Below are 15,578 nucleotides of genomic sequence, written 5' to 3' on the forward strand. Positions count from 1 at the left end.
TGTCTTTTTACTGATATTTGTGAACTAAGAATTTTCTTAGAAAGATAAGGAAGGTGAGGTGCTTCCTTAGATTTAAGGACAAAAAATACATATCTTAAGATTTTACTTAAGATAAAAAATTTCTGAAATCACACTTAAAAAAAATCTTAGATTTAAGGAAAAATAATCAAAACTTAAGGAAATAATATGAACTTAAGATTATTTTCAAATCTTAGATGCTACTGAAATACGCACCCAGTTCATACATAACACTCCATAATTTATACTTCACAGTTCATATATCATTCTTCAGAGTCCACTTTTCATGTATCATGGTACACTTTACATATGGTATTTACGAGAAAACCGTAAGTCAATTATTATGCAGTAAATTTATTTAGAAATAGCTTACTTAACACAGACTTTTGCATTTCAATTCACGTTGGAAATACTAATGTTGTAAGAACAGACTTTCGTATGAAATACAGTGGCTACATAACAATTTGACACTGAATTATTTGTTTTGGATTCATTCATGCAACTCGTCAGATATTATATTCTTATGTTCAGAGCCCTCAGTGGCCGAATAGCTTGTCCCTCATTGCTGTGGAATCGAAACCTTACTTAGGTTGTAGTTTTTCATGACTTATGGAAGGTCGGCGGTGTTCAGGGGGTTTCTTGGCGTCTTTTTTTAACCATTAAATACTGGAATTTGTCCACATCATCCAACCAAATAAATTATTACAAATTTAACTGACCAGAATTCTAAAACAAATTTAACACACAATGTTGTCAAGATAAAGGTAACACAAGTAATGCAAACACTAAAGATATATACTATATGGGTTAAAATACACGAGAAAAAAGATAAAAAAACCTCTTAGCATCTATACAGAATGTAATTTGATTCACATTTCACCTATCATATTACACAATCTATATACATGTATGTATTATTATGTTCCAGCAATGTTACACGGAGCAAGTGGTGACAACTAGTGGAAATATTATTTATAACTCTGGCTGCCTTTCCAAATCGGTAAACACTTATTTTGCAATTGAACTATATATTAGTTAGGTAGCAAATGAACAACAGACATGTCTTTTTTTAAAAAATACAGGGCAATAATGTCAAGGCGATGTTTGTCAATACGTCCATCCTTCCGCATACTGTAATTTCTTAGTGGTAATTACATGTTGAACATATCTGGTGTGTATGTTTACAATTATTATGTAATTATGATATGAACACGTCTGCAGATGTTTCTAATTTGTTTTTATACTTGTAGCATGTGTAATATTGAGTTTTGCTCAACCAGGAGCTAGAGGGCATAGACAGCAGCATGCATTTCCGCTACCGTCCATGAACATGCGCAATCAAACCGAGCCTGCAACATTTTCATTTTTGTCGCGTTGTGGAGTTTCCACTTTCTTTTCTGGGTACTTTTGTTTGTTTGGAAGTTTATTTATAGCCGCCACTGGTGGCCCGTATTGGCGATTCCTTCACAGGATTGTTAGTAATTTTTAGAGAAAGAACAGTGCAGGATATAGAAAACACTCCAATTCCAGCAGCTTCCCTGCTTCCTTAGTGTGCTAGGTGTAAAACATCTATAGAATAGACTCTTATCCCCGTGTTAGCTTTTGTTTAGTTGGAGGATTGAGTCTCGAACACACAGCCCCTGGTTTCATAGTGTGAGTGTGTTACAACTGGACCACTACGTCCAGTCTGTGGCGTGTACAGTTTTAATGGAGTTGTCACTGCTGCGCTAAGTATTTCGTGTCTGCACTTTTTCCATTTGATAGTTGTTGAACTGATTACAGTGAAAAGTTTGGTCTGGAGATTAATGTAGTGTGGTGATAACAGACTGACCTTTTGTCTTAAAACTGCACACTTTAGACATTCGCCAGTTGAATTAAATAAATGACGTCATACGTTAAATTGTGAACATTGTTATTTCTAAATTGTGAACATTTTCTTGACAAATAATCAAAAAGTGTATCAATCGAACTGTAGTACATATGGTCATTATGATAATATTTTCCTCTTTCAAAATTATTAAGCAATAACTAACAGCCGTCACAAATAGTTGATTAATAAAAAAAAATGTTAACTACAGACAATTTAAACTTTAAGACGGTCGGTCACCGAGATAGTGGTTGATAACTATGCAAACGGAAACAAGGATATCTGCCGTTATCCTGGCACCAATAACCCAAACCAAAACTGGCCTCAGAATATCTGTCGGTAACTTGACACCAAAAGCATTAATTGAAATGGCACCAGGACATCTGTGGGTAACTTGACACCATAAACACAAATCGAAGGGGACACCAGGATATCTTAGGGTGACTTGGCACAGAATACCCAGATTGAAAGAGGCACCATTAATAGATAACACGGCACTAATAGCCCAATTCCAAACGAGCACGTTAATATTTCACCAGTAACCAAATTCCAAAAAAAATTTAGTCTCATGACATAAAGTATGTCGTATTACTTTACCTTAATAACCTGATGCAATTAAACTGTAATTGCTGCTTAGGTAGTCCAGTGGTTAAGCGTTTGCTTCAAATAGGGGAAATCATGGAACCTCTCCCTTGCCGTGCGGTATATACCAAACTGTTGAAAAAGTTACCAGTAGACGCCAAGCAATTTAGCCAATTACAGTAATAACAATGTAGTAATGTATCTATCAAATTAATAAACAAAAATAAATGTCATGTTAAATAAAATATCCTATTCAACATGAAGACAGATAAAGTACATTCGTATGTAAAGATGAAAGAGATGTCAGTTAGGGAAACTTGCTTTCTCTTCCGTCATTATACGAACTACCTTGTGCATTTTCCCAAATTATATGAAAACGCACACATTACAAGGCTTTTAGTGGCAAGCTATCAATGGGTAAATATCACTTGTCCCTCACCGATATGGGTTCGAGCCTGAATTCAATAATGAATACAGTGAATACTGAATTCAATAATGAATACAGTGAATACAATTTTCTTTCTACAAAGCATGCAACAATAGAAAAACTTCGATCGTGTTTGATTGTTATGAACTATTTCTCAATAGTAGTTTATTCTTGTCCACGTTGTACAGAAAAGACAAATAGCTGGGATTATTACACATAACAGGGAAGAATGGATTATTTTTTTCGTTTCTGGCTATCAGGAAAAATAATCTTGAATGCGCCCGATATCTATTGATTCAGTCGTGTTAGGAATCTCACTGGAATAGGTAGCATTTCTGTTCATTTTAGTCCTAAGAGGGCCTCATGTAAGATCAGCTTTGCTAAATGGGTTACCCTCTATAAACAAAGAATGTGCTTACTTTACTTACTTACTACATTTCTGAGAGTCATATTTAATAGACATAAACACATACTTCTAACAGCGTTGCTCTACTGTTGCGACATCACTTGTTGGCAGAAGGTCGATAACAAACATGGTGGATAAACGTTCAAGTGACCTTGTCACGTGCACAGAATGTTGTACAGACGACTTCTGCAACATGAAGGGGTGTGGAACGCAAGGTAAATATAGACTGGAAGTCTTATCAATTTCCTGTATATATTAATATGAATTAAGGCACCGCCTAGCATTGGGGATTTATCTTTTATATATCCGCTTAGAAACAAATATTCAACACTCAAGAAAGTGAAACTTTGCTCTAAACTGTAGTTTACATTTAGTGTCATCATACCTCTTACAGCGAATATCATACTTTGCAAAATTTACGGAAGCCATGCCGGTGACGTCATTCAGCGTTCTCGCACTAGCTTTTAGAATTTTGTTTTGTTTGTTTGCACTCCATGCAGAAACTTGACGGTCTTTACACTTCCTTACTGTTTTAAAAGTGTTTTTCAGTTGCATGTACAGTTTTCATTACGAAAAAGAAGTAAAATAATCATGTTAGCGCGGTTTACGAGTTTCTATGACTGATTCGGGGTGCTCGGATGTTCATAAAGACAACCAGTCAGCGGATTTTACATAAACCGGAACCGGAAAACATCGAAAAAATTGCCTCAGTATATGCAAACAGCAAATACGAATATCTATATACGGACGTTACCGTCTCGGGGATTTTCATCCCCTATTAGTTACACTGCTTGTTGGTGACAGGATACGGGACATACGCTGTCAAGGAAATCCATATCAGGCGAGAGCGAAGCTCGAGCCTGATATGGATTTTCGAGACAGCGTATATCCCGTATCCTGTCACCAACAAGCAGTGTAACGATTTTATCTTGCCGACTACCCTTTACTTACATGCTATAATCAACACATTTTGTAAATTAACAAAGCTACTTACAGTGCAGACTGGAATCCTACAAATCATTTGTTGGGTCATCACTAGTTGATTTACACCAGCCATAAAATGCACAATGACCTGTGTTTTGGTTAAATCGTAAAACACAAAAGCTCATTTACACAGGTTATGAACTGGTTTAGATTAGAAACACTAAAAAACTTCTTGTCCCATCCCTTCGAAAGTTACCGGATATCACGATGTCATAAATGTCTTGATACTTCGGCTTTCATCCCGTTTCCTGTTAAATCATTTATCTTGCACGTAGATTAAATGATCCTACAACAAACTGCTGAGTAACAAATATGTCAATTCCTTAATTTCACGATGATTTAACTATTTAACTTCCAAAACAAGATTTCAACGTCCGTTATCCCATACAGAGTTATTCCGCTTTTACATCTAATTTTGCCAAACTTCATGAGCCTCAACTTAGATATAGAATGAAATCGGCAAGAAAACACTAAATTTACTCTCGGAAACGATACTCTCGTTGGAGCTAATATATAATCTGACTTGATTCAATTACGCCAGCAGTGTGGCAGCCATTTTGTTTTGATCAAAATTCATATCTGAAATATACTAGCAGGATATGGAATATATCCTGTCTCCACGTGACGTCTATTGACCAATAGAAATGCAAGAAACTTGTAGGAGGCAAGATAAAGGAGTTTATTAATGTAATAATCGATATCTTAGCACATTCCTATATTCTCCTTAATCTAAATCCGTGATCACATAACTCAAAAACATTTATTATGATATTAATTAAACAAACAAACAGACATAATTAGTGTGGTGTCATTCCAAAACTTAGCCTAAATGTAACTGTTAGTAGTGTATACAGATTGGAAATAAAATCGCGTATTCATTTCCATAGCATATTATCTGGCATCAAGTTCATTATCGATTTATTATGTGATGTTGGTTGCATTTAATATGCTCAGTTATCCCGCAGATTGTTTTAAAGTTTATTTCTATTTTGGAACCTTGCTTTTATCATTTATATGATTATGTCGTGGCCATTCTAATGTAATCGTGACCGAGGCTCTATATATTACCGTTGCATAAAGAAACGTGTTCACGATTTAGGACAAGATATAGTATGTAGATATACAACGGATATTACCATTTTAGGGGGAAATAAATATTTCAAAATGTTTTGTTTAAATATAATTTGGGGAAATATTTTCAGCTTACAGTGGCTGCAGAATTGCTGCCAGCTTTGTAGAACTACCTGACATCCGCATGCAAGCGGGATACACCTTACTTATCAAACTGATTCTCTGAAATGCTTTGTTTTTAAATTTGATTATTTCAAACAATAATGATATGGCCTATCTATAAACTTGGCATATTTAATGACTATCTGATTTCATTATTTCTTAGAAAAGAACAAGGTCTTTTGTACAAAGTATATATTCTATGACGAAGTAATGATTAGATCGGGGAAAGTAATTGGAAGTGGGCAGACCTGCTCTATCAAAATACGTATGATAACGGGGAAAGTAATTGGAAGTGAGCAAACCTGCTCTATCAAAACACGTATGATAACGGGGAAAGTAATTGGAAGTGGGCAGACCTGCTCTATCAAAATTCGTACGATAACGGGGAAAGTAATTGGAAGTGAGCAAACCTGCTCTATCAAAACACGTATGATAACGGGGAAAGTAATTGGAAGTGAGCAGACCTGCTCTATCAAAACACGTATGATAACGGGGAAAGTAATTGGAAGTGGGCAGACCTGCTCTATCAAAACACGTATGATAACGGGGAAAGTAATTGGAAGTGGGCAGACCTGCTCTATCAAAACACGTATGATAACGGGGAAAGTAATTGGAAGTGGGCAGACCTGCTCTATCAAAACACGTATGATAACGGGGAGAGTAATTCGAATATTGGAAGTGAGCAGACCTGCACTATCAAAACACGTGTGATAACGACATTGCATGTTTCAGGAGTTCCAGCTGAACAACGTGGTCCGTATTGCTACACGTGTGATGCTCTAGACCCCAAAGATTGCACTGATGTAGACGTTTGTTCTAAAAACGAAGTACATATCTTATTTATATTAACTACTTTGTTAAATCTATACAGAGATACTAGAAAGGACTCTGTTTACACATTTTATTATGTCATCACATTATGTCTTCAATTATCCTATTTTCCAAGTCTGCAATAACTCTAAATATACGAAGATAGTGTTTCAATGTTTAGATTGTGGATACTTTCTTTACTTTAAGGTTGTATTGCTGACTACAAAGTGTATATGATATTATTAATTCATTTTATACATATGCATATGTCTTTATTTAAGAAATAATTTATAGCCAAACAGTGCTTTATCACTATTTATACACGATGTGCGGTTATACATCGGGCGTAATAATTTCACGAGGGCGCAGCACGATTCTAATATGTTTTTATTGTAACATTTATATCAATGATGGAACTATTTTTCGCCAAGCATGCGCAATATATCCTATTATTTACACACGCCTGACCGGAATGGTAATACGTCTTTGGCAAATTATTCGGGAAAAAATATGCGATTATTCAGCAAAGCGAATAACAACTCAGTATGTTTGTAATTAACACACTGGCAATGACATTTCGTTTAAAACATGCATTAGAATTATGAATTGAAAGCTATTCTTTATGCGTACATGGTTGATGACGCACAATTCGTTGTGAGATTAAACAAGTTGTAGATAGAATTAAGAATAATATATCATCATGTCCTGAATAATCATTGTTGGATTCAGCAAGGAATATATCAGAGCCAGCCGAGTGATATATGTAAACCATTGAACGACAAACATGATTATCAAGACAAATCACTAAAGACAATATTTCGATTCTAAACACGTTCAAGGATTTTAAGTACACTCTTGATGAATTCATTAATATTGCCGTTTCAATCGTTTTTCCAGGCGACGCCATGGCGTTTGAAACTCATGACGTATAATTGTGACGTCAACAGTGATTTGTTGTATAATAATTCACTGTTTTCTGCCTTCTTTGTTTAATAGGATAATGAATCGGATCGTGTTAGAATCAGAAATGATTTATAGCAAAACAGTGTTTTAACACTATTTATACACGACGGACGGTTATACGTCGGGCGCCCGAGTGAGATTATTTCGGACGACGTTTAACCGCTCGAGTGTATAAATACTGTTCAGACACTGTTTTCGATTCTAATATGTTCTTTATTGTAAACTTGATATCAAATGTAATGGAACTATTTCTTCGCGCAAAACATGGCGCCAATAGTAGGTCTATGTTTATACACGCCATCACCGGAAATGGTAATATGTCTTGCGGCAGAGTTCAATCTGGGCGAAAATTATTGCGAATTATTCAGCAAAGCGTATAACTAACACAGTATGTGTGTAAATTAATTAACACGTTTGTGCAATGTGACATTTCGTTTAAAACATGTTATTAAGTAGACTATTTCTTGAAATTTGAAAGCGTTATTTCTTGACGCGTACATGGCGCTTAATATCACGTCGACGTGGCGTCAACATAATATCGTTGTGATGATTAAAGCATTGTTTGTCATATTAGTGATAACCGACCGCTGTTTTGACGACGTCCGCGTATAGTCAGGGAGAACGTTCCTTAGATGACGTCGCAGTTATTCCGTGTGTTGAACAGAATGCCCGGGAAACTGATTTTAATGTTAAATGCCACAAAATATGTGCAATTTATAATATTATCTTGTTTACAAATGGAAAGGAAATATAATGTAAATATATGAAATGAAACTATTTATTTCGGTGTTCATGCGAAATGAACGACAGAATAGGATCGGCAAATTAAACATGAATCGCGCTAGATTTGCCGATCCTATTCTGTCGTTCATTTCGCATGAACACCGAACAAAATCATTTCATTTCTTAAATAAACATTCTAATATGACTAACAATGCTTCAGTCATCACAACGATATAATGTTGACGTCACGTCGACGTGATATTTACCGCCATGTATACATCTAGAAATAGGGCATTCAAATTTGTTCAAAAGTTTTACTTTATAGCATGTTTAAAAAAAATGTCACATTGAACAACTGTCTTGATTAATTAACACATGTATTAAGTAATTTAAGTTGGTTATTCGCTTTGCAGAATAATTCGCCATCTTTTGCGCCCAAACTGAACATTTCCGCAAGTCGTATTACCATTTCCGATCCTGGCGTGCATAAACAAAGGAGCGTGACGACCTAACAGTTGGCGCCATGCTTGCGCGAAAAAACAATTCTGTCATATTTGATCTAAATTTTACAAAAATTCATATTAGAATCGAAATAATTTATAGCAAAACGTTGTTTTAACACTATTTATACACTCAGGCGGTTTATACGTCATTCGAAATAATTCACTCGGGCTGCGCCCTCGTGAAATTATTACGCCCGGCGTATAACCGCCCATCGTGTATAAAGTGTTAAAGCACCGTTTTGCTATAAATTATTTCTTAAATGATAAAGATCTTTCTCTTACTATTTATTTGCAGCTTTGCATCATGTACAATCCTGGTGAGTTCCACGGCCTTCCTGAAACTATTTACAGAGGTCAATGTGAAACACGAGCAGTAAGAGTATATTTCTACATATCAATACTTTATACTACAAGTTTTTGAAAGCGTAGAAAAATGCAATTCATTATAACAAAAATACTCCACCCCTCAATCCCTTTCAGTATTCTATGACAAAAATATATTAAACGAAATTAAAACAGTCTTAAAAATATCTATTGCCCATCTTTCACTAAAATATATTTTATCTTCAGATATTTACGTCTTACGTGGGAAATGTTCATTAACTTTACTAAATAATATTTATATAAATTAATTGTGTATGTACGAGTTATATTCAAGAAGTAACAGTCGATTGTTTAAACTTTTTACTGGCAGTACACATTCATATTTTGTTAAGCTACGCATGTATTTATTAAGCATTTGAAATGATAATTTTGGGTCTAGTATATATAGATTTTTAATTAATACATGTATTATATAAGTAATTAACGACAACCAGTTTTACGAAATAGGTAGACTGGATCCAATATCAGTTTTAGCTTCTGATATGTTGTGCAGCATAACTTATATAAACACATTTCAGACAAAATCCGTGAAAATATCATTTGATACCGGAACCATAGAACGCAACCAAGCAACATAATAGCAGACTCGGTGGGATTGATTCTCTTCTTGAAAGGCAATGATAAGTGCACTACCCCTCACGACCTGAGAGCACCGGCTTAACGAAATTTTATTCTAGTAAAATTGAATGTTCTTCATGATTCAAAAGGACAAAACTATAACAACACTGAGTCCTAGTTACAGAAAAGATTTTGCAGCCGCCACACGGCACTTGAAAAGAAAAATATTGTTGTGATTGTTGATAAAATATGTGAAACATGGAACACAACCAAGAACGAACTAAGCGGGTACCTGCAGTGACGTGTCATAATAAACTCCACAAAAACAATTTTGAGGAAGTGGAAGATACAGGTTTAAACCGGCATAAACTAAAACATTTATAAATCCTTTGTAAATTCCAACAACCGCACCGAAATACGTGGTTCAAATACACATGATGCACGCTATGTAAAATATATCTTATTTTCAGGCATGCGATGCGATAGCACATGCATTTAGTAATCACAGATGTGCCCCCATGTGTTGCAATACAGATTTTTGTAACGACCATTGTGGAACCCCCCAGAATTTTCCCATGACAACACCTCAACCAGGCACTACAAATGGTAAGACAAAGACATCGTAATTATCAACACAGCTACCAGGTATATCAACACTACGACACAACATTCACACGACAGCTTATAGCGCTCCTTTCCTTATTCTTCAACAATATATGCAAAATGGTCTAAGTTTTGTCGTTAGTTTACTTTACAATTCATTAGACAGAGTTTTGTCGTTATTTATTTCAATTTACGATTCATAGTACAGAGAAGTCATTCATTAAAAATGAGTTTTTCTTTCTTTAGGAAACACAGAGATGTCTACAAGTAAAACACATCTGAGCAACACCTTTCAATGCAATATTCGAAATGGTTTTGTTCATTTACATAATGCGCAAGCGCAGCTCTGTGTCTACATTGCCGTTCAACATAAACATTCCTGGAATGGCGCCCAAACAATATGCGAAAGTCAAGGATGGAATCTTGTGGTCCTGGATACCCGTGACAAAGCCCTTTTATTGAGTCATGAACTTGAAAGTCAATCTAGTAGGTATACTTAAAACATATACTATCGAACAGCTCAGTTTTGCAGCATAATGTTTATAAACATGTGTTTTCATTGTAGTATGGTATGACAGATCTAGGATCTATGTCAGGGCATCGTTTAAACACATATTTATCGACAATAATAAAGGATGATTTTAATATTTTTTCTAAAATATAAATATGCCTATAAAGTAATTATCACCTGCCTAGAAAGAAATCAACCTTTGCATTCTTTAAGACATTTGTAGCGAATCTGAAGCAAGTACACGTCGTAACAAATAAACGTCTATATAGTAAATTGAGTAAAACAAATAAAATATGGGTGATTTCCGCTATAACGGTCAGTTTTCTCCTGGAAAAAAATGATTGATTTTGATTTTTTCCCCAGGGAAAAGCCCAACTGGTTGATACTTTCTGCGAAATATGCAGTATCTTTTGTAATCACTTGAAAAAGGTTTGAAAGGGGGAGGGGTGAGGGTGTGCAGATAGTGCATTAACCAGTGAGATTCTAAAAACGCAGCCTCCCCAAACGCAAACCCAGCACGCGGATGCGCACCTAAGTAATAATAGACAGTAAAAGGAGAAGGAACTGATAAGTGAATTCTTTCATTTCCAGATGTACATTTAGTGCAACTGTGTTACCGTAAGTTCATCTTTCTGTGAAGGTCAATCTGCCTGATGAGATGTTTAGTTAGCATATTTTCCTTATCATGTACAAAAACTAAAGGGGAAAGACTAACCGGGGAATGAAAAAAATCAACTGGCTTATTTTAAGGGATGGGGGTGGGTGGCGGATTAAAATGGGAAGAAAAACAAAATGGTCATTTTTTGTCAAGTTTGTGTGCAAAAGCGGGAAGGAGTAATAGGGAAGAAAAACGAATTGGTTGTACTGAGGGGGAAAGCAACAAGGGGGAGCAGAAAGCAACCGGTTGATTTTTCCCTAGGTTGTCAGGGGAAACATCTGACTGAGGGAAATCTGGACTTTTACACCTGTTACAGACCAGTTGAGTTGTGTAATACGGATGTAAGTAATTGGTTGCATATGTGGAAATAACCTTTAAGGACAATCGTTATATTAATATGCGTGCGAGCATATGTGAGTAAATTAAATTGTCATATGGCTAGTATGTTTTGTAATCACTTGCAAAAATGTTTGAAAGCATTTAAACCGTTCAGATTTCTCCATCTACATCTTACTGAAAAGAGCAACAGCTACCTTATGGATGTACCATATATATGATCTGAATAATATCAAAACGGTCTATATTCATATAAACGCTATGGCTGTTCGAAGTTTCGAAAATAAAATAGCAAATCGTATCCACAGCAATATTTGCGTTTACGACGTCACTATCACACACGTACACAAACATTAATTATCATTCCTCCGAACAAATGGGTTTTATGACTGTTGGGTTCCAATATAATGCAAGGACCAAAATGAAAATAAGAGACGACTTCTATCTCTTTTTGTTTCATCCGTTGTGTTTTGATATATGTGACGTGGCCCCGACTTCATCTCAGTGTTGTTATATTTTCTGGTCCTTCGGAATCATTGATTTCAACTCATTTAGATTTGAAGATTGAATACTGCTTAAGCCGGTGGTAGGGGGTGTGGGAAGACAGTGTTGCATTTTCCATTACTTCTATCAAACCGAATCTGCAATTTTCTGAAATAAATCTATCTATCTGTCTACACGTTAGGCTAACAGATACAAAATCCCCCATTTAGCTTTACATAGTCATTAAAACAAATGGCTGTTATCTTTTTGGATTTTTCAAGTGTTCATACTTTTCGTATTATTTAGCCATTTTGGATTATTCTTCAATCTAATAGATACAAGGACAGTTTGAACTAGATCACCTCTCCCTTTAATTACATTACGGCAATGGTTCCAAAGCAATGTTTTAAATAGGCTGTAAACATGTAAGAAGCACAGTATGCAGTGTTGACTGCAGTTCATCTGTAAACGCAACAGCACTGATTCCTTATACATGCGGTATAAGAAATAATTACACAATAATCCTGTCTTAACTGGACTTATCATTTAAGCAGCACATGTATTTGAGAACTGCAAGATTGAGCTGTTTGCAATATATTTATGCGAACAACTGCAACACATTCTTAAGGCATTTTCTCAGAAGTTAAATAACATGTTCTTTTCCTACAGGGAAAAGAGATGTGAGGACGAAATTACACCCCGAGTCAACTAATTTAAAATAACTGATTTATTTTCAGGGATACGTGTTGATATAACATACGTTGTAATTTCAGAATACAACCACGAATTCTATTGGATAGGGGCAAAAGACTTCTTGAAAAATAACCATTTCTCATGGGTGAATGGTCATGCATTACTAAAATCAGAGGCTAATTGGGGCAGCACTGAACCTGACCATTACCATCACGGTGAAGACCAGGATTGCGTTTCTATGTTTAGAGATAGTAGGCCACCATTCCTTTGGCACGACAGAAATTGTGATGATCGAGGATATTATATCTGTGAACGGAAATAAATTCGACCCGTTGGATAAAATACTTTTTTGTTTATGATACAAAGTTGCCCACTTCTACCACCAAAAATCTGAAAAGTCGCTGTATTTTGTGACTTAATAACTTTACTAAACAAAACCAATGTTAAGATATTTTTATTATATTCGTTAAAGTATAAATTTCTCACATAGTAAAGATACAATGTATAGTATATTTTATGGGCCACTTAAATAATTTTAATCTAGAAAGATGTGCGACTGTTCACACTAGAATGTACCATTTTATTAATTCAATTATGATAGACACACAATATCATAAAATCGCATTTTAGTTTATATAATAATAACACTGTCCTCTTTCTTAGCCAAAAAGGTATAGAAGGCATATCTTAATATCTTATAATATGCGCCGTGCCATGAGAAAACCAACACAGTGGCTTTGCGACCAGCATGGATCCAGACCGCAGTCTGATCAGGATCCATGCTGTTCGCTTTCAAAGCCTAATTGAATTAGACAAACTAATAGCTAACAGCATGGATCTGGATCCATGCTGGTTGCAAACTCACTATGTTGGTTTTTCCATGGCGTATGTACCAGTGAAATCGTATTGGTTGTATGATCTTAATCATCCTAAAGTGTGTCGTTGCGACGTTAATCCAAGAAAACAAACAAACATAATCATCAGATTTTCTAGAGTGAGTAGTCATGTTAAGGACTTATTATATAATAAATGAACGTAAAATATAGATACAGTTTACATACAGAAGATATGCCAGACAGGCTTGTGCAACATCTCTTTATTGTTTCGGAAGCTGCCTGTTTATTACGACTTAAGTCCGGTTTTGAACATGGTATAACCCAAAATATCGGTCTCTTTTTGTAGATACAATTTAATCAAAATATGATAAAATCACGTGGCATAAACTTGCTGACATGTTCGACAGGTACAAAAGTAAACACGATTATTGAGAGACATTCACATTGTATTAGAATAATTAACCTACTTAATTTTGAAAGAAGTGCAATAATTTATTTTCCCAAAACCTTATTTTCTTTACAAAAAATACTAAAATATCCTGTTAGACTATACGATTTAATAGGCTGCGCAAATATTATATTAATTTTCAGCTTGGGTTTCATATGTAATATTCAATTAAGACGCTTTTACGACAAGAATAAACGCAACACACTTTATGAGATTCTGTGTCATGGATATTGTGTTCGCGTATTTGGTGTTCATCGTGTACAGTTGGACGCGCTTTTCTTTTCAAATGAATTTATACGACAAGAATGGTGGTAGACTTCATGGCAGACAGGTCTGTGGTTGAGTTGATCTGTCCTGTTTCGTCGAGCTCTTAATGTCTCTTGATTTAATTTTTGCATACATTTTCATTAAAATCTTTGCAGCTTTCTATAATTGTGTTTTCGTTTGTTTCTATTTCGTGTGTATTCCTGATGGAATAACTCCAGCAACCTAAGACTATGATGGATTTTGGTACAGTAGTAGTAGTTGTTGATGTTGTTTTGGGTTTAATGCCTTTCTGTACTCCTTTTCGAAGAAGGAGGGGTATATTGTTTTGAACTCCACTATCAAAGCTGGAAAGTCGCCATATGACCTTTACTTGTATCGATGCGTTACCCCCCCCCCCCCCCCCCCCACACACACACAAATATTGTTTTGCAGATGTCGGTCGGTCTGTCGGTCGGTATGTAGACCAATCCGTTTCCGGATAATTACAGAGCTGGTACAGCCGTTCTACGCATGCCCGGAATGATTGTCAATTAGCCGCGCATGGAAAAATTACGCATTGTTTGCATGTCCGCACGCATTAAGTATTAGGTGCTACCTAGAAGGCAGAGCTCTCTTGCAAAATCACCAGTGCCCCTTGAAAATTAAAGGAGTGCTGCTGGAATTATCTGGAGTTATGGATCCGTTTTAAAAAGAAATATGTTCTTTAAGATCTATTAAAATTTGAAGAATTGATGATAATTCATGATTTCTGAATGAATGTCTTAGAATGCATAAAGCAAAAATCTTGACATGCGAAAACTCTACAAATATGCTATATACGAACTAAAGAAAGTTACTGTTCTTTTTAGAAGGAAAAATGTGTCCAACTTTAAGGCAAAATACTGCTATGATAGCCGTCTGGTATGGGGGAATAAAAATCATTTACATGTGCAAAGCTTATTTAAAACCTAAAATACTAGCCATCTTTAAAAGTTAGTGATGAGAATTTTACCCAGAGAAAATAACTGTTTGCCGAAATTCTCGAAAACTCCTGTTTTATTTACTGAACTGCTAAGTTAGCAGAATAGCAGTATATGACATTTTTATGGTTAATCTTTTAGCACTACTGGTATAGAATAAGATTGGTAGTAGGAGCCTTTTTGATTTTTATAGATAATTCATAGCCAATAGTTTTTTTCCTAGTAGGCCCTAATAAACTCTGGTCAGTGATTTTTATGCTTGTGGATGAAATATATGTGAACGGGGAGAAGAGCATTATGTGCTTTTCACAGTTCAATGCCTGTAT

General features: G+C 35.4%; 1 protein-coding gene across 1 annotated transcript; it reads left to right on the forward strand.

The window, feature by feature from the left end:
* Positions 1–475: 475 nt before the first annotated feature.
* Positions 476–14,415, forward strand: LOC123561267 (macrophage mannose receptor 1-like). The gene is made up of 7 exons (XM_053516509.1): positions 476–1,018; positions 3,377–3,515; positions 6,250–6,344; positions 8,812–8,889; positions 9,929–10,064; positions 10,308–10,547; positions 12,823–14,415. The coding sequence occupies exons 1-7, from the start codon at positions 938–940 to the stop codon at positions 13,062–13,064; spliced, it is 1,011 nt and encodes a 336-aa protein (XP_053372484.1). The 5' UTR covers positions 476–937; the 3' UTR covers positions 13,065–14,415.
* The last annotated feature ends 1,163 nt before the right edge of the window (positions 14,416–15,578 follow it).

This window comes from Mercenaria mercenaria, chromosome 10 (genome assembly GCF_021730395.1).
Source record: "Mercenaria mercenaria strain notata chromosome 10, MADL_Memer_1, whole genome shotgun sequence".
Lineage (NCBI taxonomy): Eukaryota > Metazoa > Mollusca > Bivalvia > Venerida > Veneridae > Mercenaria > Mercenaria mercenaria.

Bases quoted from the DNA above. Each gene is read 5' to 3' on its own strand.
- LOC123561267 (XM_053516509.1), top strand. From the start codon at position 938: ATGTTCCAGCAATGTTACACGGAGCAAGTGGTGACAACTAGTGGAAAT. The intron at 8,890-9,928 runs GTAAGAGTATAT...TCTTATTTTCAG, and splicing joins GTCAATGTGAAACACGAGCA to GCATGCGATGCGATAGCACA. The intron at 10,548-12,822 runs GTAGGTATACTT...TTGTAATTTCAG, and splicing joins TGAACTTGAAAGTCAATCTA to AATACAACCACGAATTCTAT.